This window comes from Nannospalax galili, unplaced genomic scaffold (assembly GCF_000622305.1).
Source record: "Nannospalax galili isolate Female #2095 unplaced genomic scaffold, S.galili_v1.0 scaffold77, whole genome shotgun sequence".
Lineage (NCBI taxonomy): Eukaryota > Metazoa > Chordata > Mammalia > Rodentia > Spalacidae > Nannospalax > Nannospalax galili.
In genome coordinates, this window is record NW_008341457.1 from 521147 (window position 1) to 534695 (window position 13549).

The 13549-nt window shown below is 50.7% G+C and overlaps 2 protein-coding genes across 2 annotated transcripts in view; one reads left to right on the forward strand and one right to left on the reverse strand.

The window, feature by feature from the left end:
* Positions 1–2367, forward strand: part of C3 (complement C3) — a 33678-nt gene extending 31311 nt beyond the window's left edge. The window contains exons 39-41 of the mRNA XM_008836899.3: positions 1728–1811; positions 1901–2036; positions 2185–2367. Of these exons, the coding sequence (XP_008835121.1) occupies positions 1728–1811; positions 1901–2036; positions 2185–2326 (362 nt within the window). The 3' untranslated portion in view covers positions 2327–2367. The remainder of the gene's footprint in view (positions 1–1727; positions 1812–1900; positions 2037–2184) is intronic.
* Positions 2368–8912: 6545 nt separating this feature from the next.
* On the reverse strand, positions 8913–12639 carry Tnfsf14 (TNF superfamily member 14). Its single transcript, XM_008836900.3, has 4 exons — positions 12360–12639; positions 10910–10946; positions 10612–10653; positions 8913–9973 (listed from the first exon to the last, which is right to left on the reverse strand). Exons 1-4 carry the CDS (start codon positions 12573–12575, stop codon positions 9546–9548), a joined length of 723 nt encoding a protein of 240 aa, XP_008835122.1. The 5' UTR covers positions 12576–12639; the 3' UTR covers positions 8913–9545.
* Between the last annotated feature and the right edge of the window lie 910 nt (positions 12640–13549).

Below are 13549 nucleotides of genomic sequence, written 5' to 3' on the forward strand. Positions count from 1 at the left end.
GAGCTCCTTCCTTATTGGAAGTGGGCGCAGAGGCTGCGTCCACCTCTGGGTCTGGGTGTCTGGGAGGTCTGGGTTCGAGGTAATAGCCAGATCTACACTAGATTGCTCCTGGCAGTGTTTGTTGTGGGCCAAGATGACTTCCCCAGGAGAGGAGGATCGGTACGAATGATACGGGGGGAGTGATCCCTGACCCAACCTCCCTTTTTTGGGCCAGGAAGAGGACCCGCATCCACGTGTCAGGGTCCCACATGTTTTCAGGGGAGACCCACGGGGCCAAATTTGTGGTTTCATCCCAAAAGTGTTCGATATCTTTTGGTCTCACTTTCAACCCTCTGGTTTTAAGGAGCACCTTGAGTGCTGCCGTTTGTGGCTCCCTGCATTGTGGTGGTAAATTGCCCATTGTGGGAGGGTCTCGTGAAGGGGAATTTGCCACAAAGTAGAAGATGAGGGTGACTACCAAGAGGGCACAAAGGAAGCAAAGAAGCACTGTGAGCCATTCAGATGTAAACCACCTTGACATGTAAAGGTGTATCGGATCCAAATGTTTTGTGCTCAGTGAGGGACTTCTGGAGGCCATGACACCTCCAGCCATATGCTCACACGGTGTCTCCGGGACAGGCAACAGGGTGACCCAAAGCCTGGGCTCTGAGTTCGGGGTGGATCAGCCCTTATGTGAACTCACTAGGATGAGCCAAGAGGGGGGAGGTGCCGACGTGGGCTTCAGGACCACGTGGCGGAGTGTGCCTCCCTGATCTAACAAACTAGTCCAACAATAAAGACGACAGACAGGGTGGAGAGGACAGAGGAGGGGGCTACTTGCTTACCCTCAAGCAGCCAAAGAAGCAGACAAATCCAGGAGCCTACTTACCAAAAGAACCAAGGTTCTGGGTGTCATCAATACCGTGGGCAGGGGTCCCTGTTCAGGCACCAGGTGTTGTGGGTTCTCCTCAGGCCAGCTGTGAAGACCCTGACCTGGATCGGGTCCCCCGCCGACTGGGGGGGCAAGAAGCACGGAGTCATGACACAGACACCGGGAGTTGGTTAGAAGCAAGCACTAGGCGAGGTGCTGCAGGCTCATTTAATGCAGGAGGGGGCAGGACTTATATTTCCCTTTTCTCTGCCCCCAAGTCCCTTTAGTCAGCGTATCATTTTCTGATTGGTCCATGCCACACAGTCTGTCATCAGTCACTGGGCCCGCGAGCAGGGTATGGAGGCGTGGGCTCCTTTTGGCGTACTATTTGCGGACCAAGAAGTGAAGTGAATTCTCACTGAATCCCAGGGCTCTGCGTCCACGCCATCTTTGGATGCCTCCTGCTACACCATGTGGTTGTATAAGACCACCATGCTGGCTGGAGAGCTGACTCAGTGGTTAAGAGCACTGGCTGCTCTTGCAGAGGACCCAGGTTCAGTTCCCAGCACTCATGTGGCAACTAACAACCACCTATAACTCCAGTTCCAAGGGATCCAGTGCCCTCTTCTGATCTATGTAGGCACATGCATGCACATGGTGTAATTATATACATGCAGGCAAAACACTCATACACATAAAAATAAGTAAATAATAAATGACTCAGAAAGACTGAATGGGGGTCACCATGCCATGACTGGAGTCCTTGAGTCCATGGCAACTTGTGGGTGGCTGTAACTGGGCACTGCACTTGCTGAGGAAGTTGCCAGTACTCAGCCCTGCTCACGCCCCTCAATGTCCATACCCCCAACCCCCACAGTGTACAAGACCAGACTAGTGGATGTTGATCTGTCAGATGACTTCGATGAGTACGTGATGAACATCCAGCAAGTCATCAAATCAGGTAGCCTGGCTCTCCATCCTCCCTCTGCCCTGATCCTCCTCCCCCACACCCTGTACCACAGCTCAGCCTCCATGTCCTCTCCTCTGCAGGTTCCGATGAGGTGCAGGTGGGGCAGGAGCGCAGGTTCATCAGCCACATCAAGTGCAGAGATGCCCTGAAACTGCAGAAAGGGAAGCAATACCTTATGTGGGGCCTGTCCTCCGACCTCTGGGGAGAAAAACCCAAGTGAGTGCCCACCCTGTGTGCACCTGTGCCTGCGGCAGCCCTTCTAACCTTGTCCACATCCTCAGTGGTCCTCACCTGCTCTCCCACCTCTAACCCAGCCCACCACCCCTCCTGGCCTCACCTGCTCTCTACTGCCCCCCCCCCCCAGCACCAGCTACATCATTGGAAAGGACACTTGGGTGGAACTCTGGCCCGAAGCAGAAGAGTGCCAGGATGAGGAGAACCAGAAACAGTGCCAGGACCTGGGAGACTTCACAGAGTCCATGGTGGTGTTTGGCTGCCCCAACTAACCACATCCCTGCCCCTGCAATAAAGCCACAGTTATGTCTCACCTGCTTCCTGATGTCTGGAGTTTGTGTAGGGTGTGTGTGTGTGTGTGCGTGTGTTCCTACTGGGGTGCATATATACACATGTGTGTGCACATGCGTGTGGAAACCAGAATCAACCTTGGGCATCCCTCCTCAGGACACTGCATACCTTGTATTTTTTTTAACAAATGTTTTATTTATTTATATTTTAAAATATTTTATTTTTTATAATACTTTAGAAATATTTTTTATTATTTTTATTTTTATGTGTATGAGTGTATTGCCTGCATGTATGTGAGTGCACTCGTGTCATACAATGCCTCAGAGGTCAGAAGAGGGCTTCAGATTCCCCTGGAACTGGAGTTAAGGATGGCTCATAGCCACCATGTGGGTGCTGGGAATCAAACCCAGATCCTCTGCAAGAGCAGTCAGTGCTCTTAACTGCTGAGCCATCTCTCCGGCCACCATATTTTATTTTTTTATTTTATGTATATGAGTGTATTGCCTGCATGCATGTAAGTGTACCCATGTCATGCAGTGCCCTCAGAGGACAGAAGAGAGCTCAGAGCCCCTGTAACTGGAGTTACAAATGGTTGTTAGCCACCATGTGGTTGCTAAGATTTGAACCTGGGTCCTCTGGAAGAGCATTCAGTGCTCTTAATCATTGGGTCATCTCTCCAGCCCCCACCTTGTATTTTTTAAAAGATTTTATGTATTTTGCTGGGCATGCTGGCATACACCTTTAATCCCAGCACTTAGGAGGCAGAGGCAGGTAGATCTCTATGAGATTGAGACCAGCCTGATCTTCATAGCAAGTTCCAGGCCACCTGGGGCTACAGGGAGACCCTGTCTCAAAAAACAACTAAGCCCAAAAGGTTATATTTATTATTATAGTTTATTTTTAAATATTTAAACATTTATTTGTGTGAATTTATATGCACCAGGTGAGTGTAGTTGCCTAAAGAGGCCATAAGAGGGTGTCAGATCCTCTGGAACTGGAGTTATGGACCGTTGTTGGCCACCATATGGGTGCTGGGAATTGAACCTGGGTCCTCTTTAAGAGAAGCCAGTGCTCTTAACCACTGTGCCAGCTCTCCAGCCTTGTATTTTTTTTAAAGACTTGTTTTTAATTCATTCTCTCTCTCTCTCTCTCTCTCTCTCTCTCTCTCTCTCTGTGTGTGTGTGTGTGTGTGTGTGTGTACATGTAGGTGTGTGCAGGTGCCCATGAAAGCCAGAGGCATCAGATCCCTGCAGAGTTAGAGATGGTTGTTAACCTGACTGATGTGGATGCTGGGAACCAAACGAATCTTCTCCAAGAGCAGCAAGCTCTCTTAACTGCTGAGTCGCCTCCCCAGCCCCTGTACTTCTATTCATTTATTTATTTATTTATTTATTTATTTATTTATTTATTTGAGAGAGAGAGAGCTGCAGTCACAGGCAGTTATGAGCCTCGTGGCATGGGTGCTGGAACCAGACGCAGGTCCTCTTCAAGATCCATACGGGTGTTCTTAACTGCTGAGTCATCTCTCTGGCCCCAGGCACCTTATTTTTTTGAGGTAGGGACTCTCACTGAGCCTGGGGCTCACAGATTCTGCTAGACTGACTGGCAGTGAACCCTGGGGACCCTCCTGTCTCTGCCTCCCCAGTGCTGGGATGACAGGCCTGCACCACCACACCCAGTTGTTTTATGTGGGCTCTGGATCAGAATCTGGCTCTCCCACTTGTACAACGGGAGCCTGACTGATGGAGCCATCTTCAAGGCATCCATGACCTCCCTCCTGTCTGAATCCTCAGCTGTCTCCACTGCATCGGCTGCTTCTGGGTTGCTTTCTCTTGGTGGAAACAGTCCCTTGTAGAAATAGGGGCAAGGCTCATGAGCCTCACAACACTCACAGGGCTCAGGAAACTTAATAAAACTCATGTGGCCCCTTTCCAAGGAGATGTAAGAATTAAACAATAGCCAGGGACGAGCAAGCTGACTCCAAAGGTAAGGGTGTTTGCCACCAAGCCTGATGACCTGAGTTTAATCCCTGGGACCACATGGTGAAGGAAAAGAACCAACTCCAGCAAGTTGTCCTTCGACTTTACATGTGTGCTGTAGTATATGCATGTATGTACACACACATACAGAGAGAGAAATAAATGAATAAGTATAACCATTTTTAATACTTAAATTTTTTTTCTCTTTTGTATTTGCATGTTTATAAGTGCATCATATGTATGCAATGCCTGCAGAGGTTAGAAGAGGGCATCAAGATCACCTAGAACTGGAGTTACAAATGTTTGTTAGCCACCACGTGGGTTCTAGGAACCAAACCCAGGTCTTCTGCAACAGCAGCCCGTGCTCTTAATTGCTGAGCATCTCTCCAGCCTCAATTCCCACTTTTCAAACACGCCATGTAACTAGGCACAGCCTGTGGGTGCAAGGTCACCTTTGATGTAATAGTTGGGAAGATCATCGATTTAAATGTGCATATAACTGCAACCATGTCAGTCAGCTTTTCGTTACTCTAACAAATAACATCAATTTGGGTTTCGGGTTTCGGTTGGCCCTGTTGTTTTGAGTCTGTGGGGCATATCAGGGCAAGAGTACCTGTGGGAAAACAACACCAAAAGTCAGTCGTGGACTGGCTGGGAAGTGAGACAGAAAGGGACCAAGTTGTGTCCTTTGAAGCCTGGCTCACCAGTGACCTGCCAATATGCCCTGCTCGGTTTTTGTTTTTTTCTAATTATATGTTTTACTTATTCTTCAAGAATTCCATACATGTATATAATGTGCTTTGATCATATTCACCCCCACTCCTCCCTCTAACTCCTCCCGGATCCACCCACTAACCACCTAACCACCCAGCTTCCTGTCCTCTTTAATGCATTGACTCCACTTTATGCTGTCCGTATGCTCGTGGGTGTGGGGCGTCCACTGGAGCATGGTCAACCAACCAGGGGCCACGCCCTTAAAGAACACTGTCCCTCCCCTGGCAGCCATCACCTGGCCATAGCTCCTCAGTCAGGTGTTGGGGCTCCTGAACCGCTTCCCCTTCCATGCTGGAATGCTGACTGACTTGATCTTGGGTAGACAGTCACAGCTGCTGTGAGTTTATGAGTGCGGCCATCTTGTCATATCCAGAAGATACTCCTATAATCTTTCTGTCCACTCTGCTCCGTGGTCCCTGAACCTTGGTGGAGGGTGGTCTGATGTAGATTATTTGTGGCTGTGTGCTGCACAGACACTTACTCCCTCTCCTTTGGCCAGTTCAGACTTCCTGTTCACCACAAAGCAACTTCTCTGTTAAGATCTGAGAGCTGCAAATTCAGAGAACAGTTTGGAGTTACAAATTCAGAGGACAGTTTGATACTGTGTTCATTTAGCAAAATAATAGTACTCCCAGCACTCGGAGGGCAGCGGCAGGCAGATCGAGGCCAGCCTGGTCTACATGGGGAGTTCCAGGCCAGATGGAGCTACAGGGAGATCCTGTGTAAAAGAAAAATAGTAGTAGGTTTACCCCTGGGGCCTATGAGCTCCCCAACCATGAGTTCTTGGCCAAATTTACAGTAATACCCATGTGTTTCCTCCTGTGGCGTGGGTCTTAAATCCAATCAGAAGGCAGTTGGTTACCCTACAACACTGGCCACTGTTGCACCTGTGGGCACAGCTTGCCAGGCTGCTCATGACTGCAGTTCACGGAGTTCACAGCTGAGTGAGAATATTGAAGACTTTCCTCACTCAGCAGCCTGCGTAGAACCTTCCAGTCCCGTGAGAGCTATCCAGTGAGGAGGAAACATCCTGGTCAATACCACCTTGATTTCTCCACATTCTATGACCAAGTGGGTGGTGTCTTTAGCAATAGGGTCTTTACATCAGATTCTGGTGGCAGCCAAGTACAATGGCAACAGCCTGTATCGCGTAGGTGTCTCTGGGAGCCCCCATCCCACACTTGGCACTGAATCAACCACACCTCTTAAAGCTTCCAAGCACCTCTCAGTATTGTGAAAGCCAAGCCTTTTAACACAGGGCTCTTCTGGGGAACATGTATCCAAAGCGAAGCAACACCTATGCTTACATAAGGAACAGCTACTAAAGGGTCTAGAGATCTGGCTTAGCAGTTGAGAGCACTGCCTGCTCTTGTAGAGGACCTGGGTTTGGTTCCCAGCACCCACATGGCAGCTAACAACCATCCGTAACTCCAGTTCCAGGGGATCTGACACGCTTTTCTGGCCTCTGGGGGTACTGAACATATGTGGTGCCCTTACATACAGACAGACAATACACTCATGCACATAAAATTAAAAGAAGAAAGGAAGGAAGAAAGGGAAGAAGGAAGGGAGGGAGAGAGGAGAGCTACTAGAGATGAAAGAGCTCACTGCAGTCCAGCTGCTCCAAGGTTTGACTCATTTCATCTAACAGTAACCAGGGTCGTTTACCATGTTTTCTTCATCTTGCTATGTAGATGGGTTAACTGAGGCTGAGATTTCAGAGTCATCCAACTGGGAAGTGACAGAACAGGGATTTGAACTCAGACCATCTGGCCCCAGTGTGTAAGAGGCATCTGATTTCCCTGTGACACCAATTTCCCTGCAATGACCCGTCTCATGTTTGAACACAACTATGTTGCACAGGGAGATCCAGCACCATCTTATGAAATAGTTTCACAGTCATTATTTTTGGGGGTCTTGATAAGAAGTGAAGTAGAGAGAGGTGGCTCTGTAGCGGGGAGACAGAGGCCCTGGGGATGAAAGGATGGTGGAGTCTCCGAAAGGGAGGAGGAAACTCACTAGATAAACTTCTCAGAGATAGAAAAGTTGATTAGTGGCTGGGACCAGGGGCTCCCTGCCTTTCCAGCCCACCCTCCCAGGCGTCCCTCGTGCCCCTTTCCATCTGCCTTCCCTGCCCCTCCCATCCTTCTTCAATCCTCTCCCTCCTCTTCCCTGGCTCCTCTCTTTGCTCATCTTTGCACCCATCCTCACCCACCTCCTCCTCTTCTTTCTCTCTCTCCCCTCAAGGCTGCAAACTTTCTTCTAGAAAGATTTTTTTTTTTTTTGACAGGACGGAAGTTGCTGGCTGCTGGTGGCTTTTTATAAATTCACTGTCCCCACACCTTGGTCTCATCAAAGCCACGGAAACAGAGTGACTGGATGAGTGCAAAGGAAACTCCAGTGGGGCCAAGGCCGGGTATTTGGGGGCCTTTCCACCTCCCACCAGCCCAGCAAGGATGGGAAGAGGGAACATCTTGAACTCACCATAAGCTCTGGGCAAAGGGGGACATCCCTACCTCTCTCGGGTGTTAGCCTCTGCTTCTAGAAGGTCTGGGCTAACGCTTCCTGCCCAGGACTTAGGTACCTCTATACAGCTAGGGGTAGCACAGGCCTGTAGTTCTAATTTCTTGGGAAACTGAGGCAGGAGGATCACTTGAATCTAGAACCAACCTGGGCAACAAAGCAAGACTCCACCTCAAAAAATTAGAAAAAACATTAAAGAAGATATAATTTATGTAAGGTGCTTAATCAGGAATAGTGGCACATGCCTGTTGTCCCATCACTCGAGAGATGGAGGCAAGAGGATCAAGAGTTCAAGGTCATCCTGGGCTAACATAGTAAGTTGAAGTCCAGCCTGGGCTACATGAGACCTTGTCATTTTTGAAAAAGTACTTGGACTATATAAAGTGCTGCTCAAAATACTATTCTTTACCCTTCATTATATTGTAGCATGCTGCATTATATTATTTCTTGTGCATGTGTATGTGCATGCAGATGCCAGATGACAAGCTTGGGTGTCATCTCCAATCGCTCTTCACCTTCTTTGAGACAGGGTCTCTCGCCGAACCTGAAGGTCGCTGATTCAGCTAGCCTGACTGACCAGTGAGCCCCAGGAATCCTCCTATCTCCCTCTCCCCAGCAATGGAATTACAGGTACACATCCCCACACCGGGCTTTTCAATGTGGGCTCTGGGGAGTCAAACTCAGGCCCTCAAGCTTGCATGGAAAGCTCTTAACTGCCATTTCACCAGCCTGTCTGCTCCCCTTTGCATCCTTCCACAATCCCACCAGCTTCATCCCCCCAGCAGACTTGGTAGCATCTTTTCTACATGTGTTCAATGAGGTGCCTGGCAGGGGGTCACCTCCCCTTCCTTGAGAGATGTGGATTTGGGGGAAAGTGGACATGGGGGATCCCTGTGTTAGCCCAGTCTTCCTTCATGAAGTCATGCCATATTCCCCAGGTTCCTCACAGGTGGTGTGGCCTCTCTGTGCGTCCTTTCCCCATACGTCTCCCCAATGAACGAGACACATCCAGGTACAAAGATTTGTCATTTATTTCAAAGACCTGGGGTTACAGGCAAGCTGTGCTCTTCAGCCTAGTATGTGGTGGCCTTGGTTGTAAAGGAGCCTCAGGGAGAGGGAGAGAGAGAGAGAGAGAGAGAGAGAGAGAGAGAGAGAGAGAGAGAGAGACTGTAGTTGTGAAAGAGATTGTTGCATTCTGTAGGGGAACCATAGCGGCAACCTCTGTGCCTTCCTTCCTTCCTTCCCTCCCATCTCTCTAGCCTCCCACCCTCCCTCCCTCCCTCCCTTCCTCTTCTTTCTTTCCTTATTTTCCTTTCCTTTCCCTCCTTCCTTTCTCCCCATCACCAACCATTTCCCAGGTATCTGTCCTGAGCCACACACTGGGCTGAGCTCTGAGGTCCCAGCTAATTGTCCTCCGAGGACATCTGTGCTGAGTTGTGGCCCGGCCATCTCAATGACTGGAACCTCGCATAGTGGGACTCCGCCCCACAGTAATGGCCAACGCAGCAGATCCGTGGGAGAGGTAAATATGTGTCATGTGGAACCAGTCCCCCAACACGTGGTTCTGGTGGCAGACATCTCCTGACACCCATGACCATGAAGAGGAGAGCGCTTCCCTGTCTCCAGCCCAAAGCCCATTGTTGTTTACATCAGAAACAAAGAATCCATTCTTTATTCTTTCTCCCTGAATATCAGGCAAATCTACTAAATGCACACACTTGGGGGAGGGCTCCAGACCCCAAGTCTCCAGGTCATTGATTTTTAACATTGTCCAGGGCAAGATAGGCAGTCTATATAGATCCACATGTGGAGTTTGGGGCACCCTGGGGGGTATTCTCCCAATATGTCTGCTTGCTAGATTTTCTATCCCCCAGGATCCTCTGAGGTCTCTCCTGGTGAGACCCTTTCACCGACTCTGCATCCTTCAGACCATGAATGCCCCAAAATAGGACCGGGTACCATCACGGGGTCTGACCAGGCGCTCCCCAGGCACTCGGACCACCACCTCCTCCCCGGCTTCGAGGTGTACCACACCACCCAAGAAACTGCTGTCCCACCATACTCGGGAGCTGTTGGCCCTTCCACAGGGTGACCGTCGGCTGACCAGCAGTTCCAGCTCCTTGGGGTAGTGGGTCGTGCGCTTGTACAGCCCATGGGTGATGGGAAGACCACTGGCTAGTCCCTGGGGGCAGCCCACGCCACTCAGCTGCACCTTCGAGTACACATAATAGTAGCCAGCCTCTGTGGTCACCAGGGCTCCATCATGGTACCTGAGGCCCCTCAAGAAGGCCAGGCCCAGTCGTGTCTCCCATAGCAGGGGTCCTCCCCTACCTATCAAGCTGGCATTGGCCCCTGAGATGGGAAGGAGAGAGGGGGAGAGAGAGAGAGAGCTGGTTAGTACACACCCCATTTTTGCTGTGTGACCTTTTATTGGTTACTGTCCCTCTCTGTGCTTTTCCCACAAGCTTAAGCTGTATGGGTCAACTCTCACAGTTCCTGCTTTGCTGGCGGTGGAAACTGAGACACATAGAAATCAAAATAATTTGGTTATTATGTATCTTAACTCATTTCACACACACCCTTCTGCAGGGGGAGAAACGGGGGCATGAAGGGACAAAGTCACTTGAATACCAAAGAGGAAACTGAGGCCTGGAGCAATTAAATTACCCAACAAAACTCAAAATGGGACTGTGGCTGGGGTTCAGTGGGTAGAGCGTCAGTCTAGCGTGCACAAAGCCTGGGTTGCATCCCCAGCACCACATCAACCAGGCATGGTGCACACCTATTATCCCAGCACAGGAGGCAGAGACAGGTGGATCTCTATGAGATTGAGGCCAGCCTGGTCTACATAGTGAGTTCCAGGCCAGCTGGGGCTACAGGGAGACTGTCTCCAAAAAAATTGAATGCATAAACTAACTCTCTAGCTTGTGAGGACCTTGGTCTCCCTAAGCACCCCAGTCCCTCCTTGAGCAAAGCCAGGGTCCCCTCACCTGTAAGATGAGCTGCTGGGTTGGCCTGGTGGGATCTTGGCTCTGGTGAAAAGAGAGTGAGAGCTTAGAGGCAGAGCAGTGAAGGGTCACCATGGCCACCTGTAGGTATCAGGCTCCACCTCTTCCGGAGTGACCCAGACTTCTGCTTCTTGGGCCCTGGGAGGTGGGGGGAGGAGCGGGGAGGGGCAGCTGCAGGGCATGAGCTGACTGTGTGAAAACATTGTGTAAGGCACCCCGAGTGTGGGGACAGCATGGGGACCATTCCCTCTGCTTCTTAGGGAAGGAAAACCGAGCTCACCTTGCATTAGCTTTTCTCTGGAACCTGTGTCCTTGTCCTGAAATCCAGATGGGGTGCATGGTGAGGACGGGTCACACCCCAGTGTCACACACACAGACACATGGTGATGAGATAGTCTGACCATGGCCACAGATACCACCCACGGACACGTACACAGGGCATGTACACACACACACACACACACCACCCAGCAGCCTCTGGACTAACATTTCTCTCTATGGAATTACAAATACTGGCCTCTTATCATCTCTTTTGTTTCCTTGTTTGCTTTCTTTGTTTGTTTGTTTTTGTTTCTTTAAGACAAGATCTCCCTGTAACCCCAGCTGGCCTGGAACTCGCTATATAGACCAAGCTGGCCTCCATCTCACAGAAATCTGCCTGCCTCTGCCCAGCTCCTCCTCACCCCTGGAGTGCTGGGATTAAAGGCATGTGCCACTGACGCCTGGCTCTACTTTGTGTTTTTGAGATAGGGTCTCATGTAGCCCAGGCTGGCCTGGAAGTTACTAAGTAGCCATGACTACTTGTGTTCTTGAACCCCTGATCCTCCTGTATGCTCCACCATGCTCAGCTAGGATCAAGAATACAAGTTGAATGTCTGAAATGCTTGAAACCAGAAGTGTTTCAGATTTGTTTTTGAGATCTTGGAATTTTCCCACAACTTAAAACACTCAGGAGAGGCAGGTGAAGGTCTGTGAAATTGAGGCCAGCCTGGTCTACATAGCAAGTTCCAGGCCAGTTGAGGCTACAGGGAGATGCTGTATCAGAAAACAAAACAAAACAAAACTGTTCGATGGTCGGTTCAGTGGGTGAGGGCGCTTGCTGCCAGTTGAAAACCTGAGTTCAATCTCTGGAGCCCATGTACAGGTGAAGGGAGAGAGCACACTCCCTCAAGGTCCTCTGACTGTCACGTGTCCACCCACCCATACCCACACACAGTAAATACATAAATGTAATAAAAAATGTAAAAGGAGAACAGAGGGAAGGACCGTGTGAGCGAGTTGTCTGGGAGATTGCCCAAGTGTGACACACAGACACATCCAGGGACAGGAGAAAACAGAGACACCACCACCTGAGACTGAGCCAGGATTGCCAAGAAGCAGCCACAGGACAAGGGTCCAGTTGGTAACAGTCAGTGCTGCCGGGGAAGCTTCAGAGTGACACCCATGCATGAACACACACACACACACACACACACACACACACACACACACTCACACGCACTCACACGCACCAGGGTGCTCTTGTCAGCATGCCCATTTTACAGACGAAGAAGGCTGTGGATCAGAGTGATAGACTGAAGATCAGAGTGATGGATCAGTGCCTCATTTTACAGATGAAGAGACTGAGTGTCAGAGTGATGGGGGTGTCTAGTTTCACTCTGCCCCACCTCCCATAAAGGGAGATACAGTGACCCTGGAGCGCTCCCCCTGCCCCTCCTGGCCCCACTCACCGGCAGGCGAGCCACCACCTCCCCAAGCTGCCGATGAAGTCTCAGTAGGAACCAGCCCTGGGTGGCCAGCCCCGAACTCGTGAGCAATAGCAAGACAGCCAGGCTGCCTTGGGCCATGCTGCAGTGTCGTCTCCGGGGGCTCTGTCCCAGTCTCCTGAATGGAATATCGGTCTGTCTGTCCACCACGAACACTGAGGGCTGCGCCACGGTCTCCATGCCGAGAAACTGTGGCTCGGAGATACTCGGGGCTAGGACTGGCAAGCCCGAGTTCCTCGGGTTCAGAGGAAACCGCAATTGCCCAATGCTCTGGGCTTTGCAAACTGCAAGAGGCACCTGCTGCAGAAAACTGTAGCCCCAGGGGCTGGTTTTAGAGCTGGGGTTCAGCGCCTCTCCTTTCCCCACACATCCTCCTCTTCTTCCTGGGCCCCCAGAGGGCCCGTTCCCTCCTCACTCTCACTCACTCAGTAGCTCACACTTTCCAGAAAATGTGACTCAGGTGGAGACTGGACAGGGGCAGCCCCACCTTGTGGGCCCGAAGGCTCTATTCCCCTCCGTGGTGCTCCCGTGGGTGGCATGCATAGTTTTAGCGCGTGCAAACTCACACATCCATGCAAGCACAGGTCTGTGTGCACACTCTAACACGTGAATGCATGGGTGCATGTATGTGCATGGGTGCATGTGCATATCTGTAGGCTTTGCAATGTCTGCACATATGTGCAAATGTGTGCATGTGAACATGCATGCATGGTCTGATATGTGTGTGATCGTGTGTGGGTGAATGGACATGTGCAATGTCTTATGAGTCATCACATGTATCATATTCTGGACATGTATGCAGGTGTGTGCAGGTGTGCCCATGAATGCATCCCTTTAGGGGAAAGGAGCTGGGAGATGTCTAGACAGGAGGAGGTTTCTGCACTGTCTTTTCCAAAGTTCCCCCAGATTCCAAGGGAGGGGAGGTGCAGTTAGAAGAGACACTAGGGCCGCCCCCAAATAGTGGTTTTGGGCCTCACACAGAACTGGCAGTGCAGCGACCACAGACCCTAGGGATCCACCCCACTTCTGACTCTCAGCTTCCCCACCCAGAGTTCCGTGGAAGTACTGCTGGGGCCCGCCCACCTGCTCCGTGGGACCACCTACCTGCCACAGGGACACTCCCACCTGTCATAGACACGCCCACACACGGTAGG

Coding starts and splice junctions, on each gene's coding strand:
- Tnfsf14 (XM_008836900.3), bottom strand. CDS start 12,575: ATGGAGACCGTGGCGCAGCCCTCAGTGTTCGTGGTGGACAGACAGACC. Junction 10,947..12,359: donor AGGTGGTGGCTCGCCTGCCG/GTGAGTGGGGCC, acceptor TCTGGATTTCAG/GACAAGGACACAGGTTCCAG. Junction 9,974..10,611: donor CCCAGCAGCTCATCTTACAG/GTGAGGGGACCC, acceptor TTCCCATCTCAG/GGGCCAATGCCAGCTTGATA.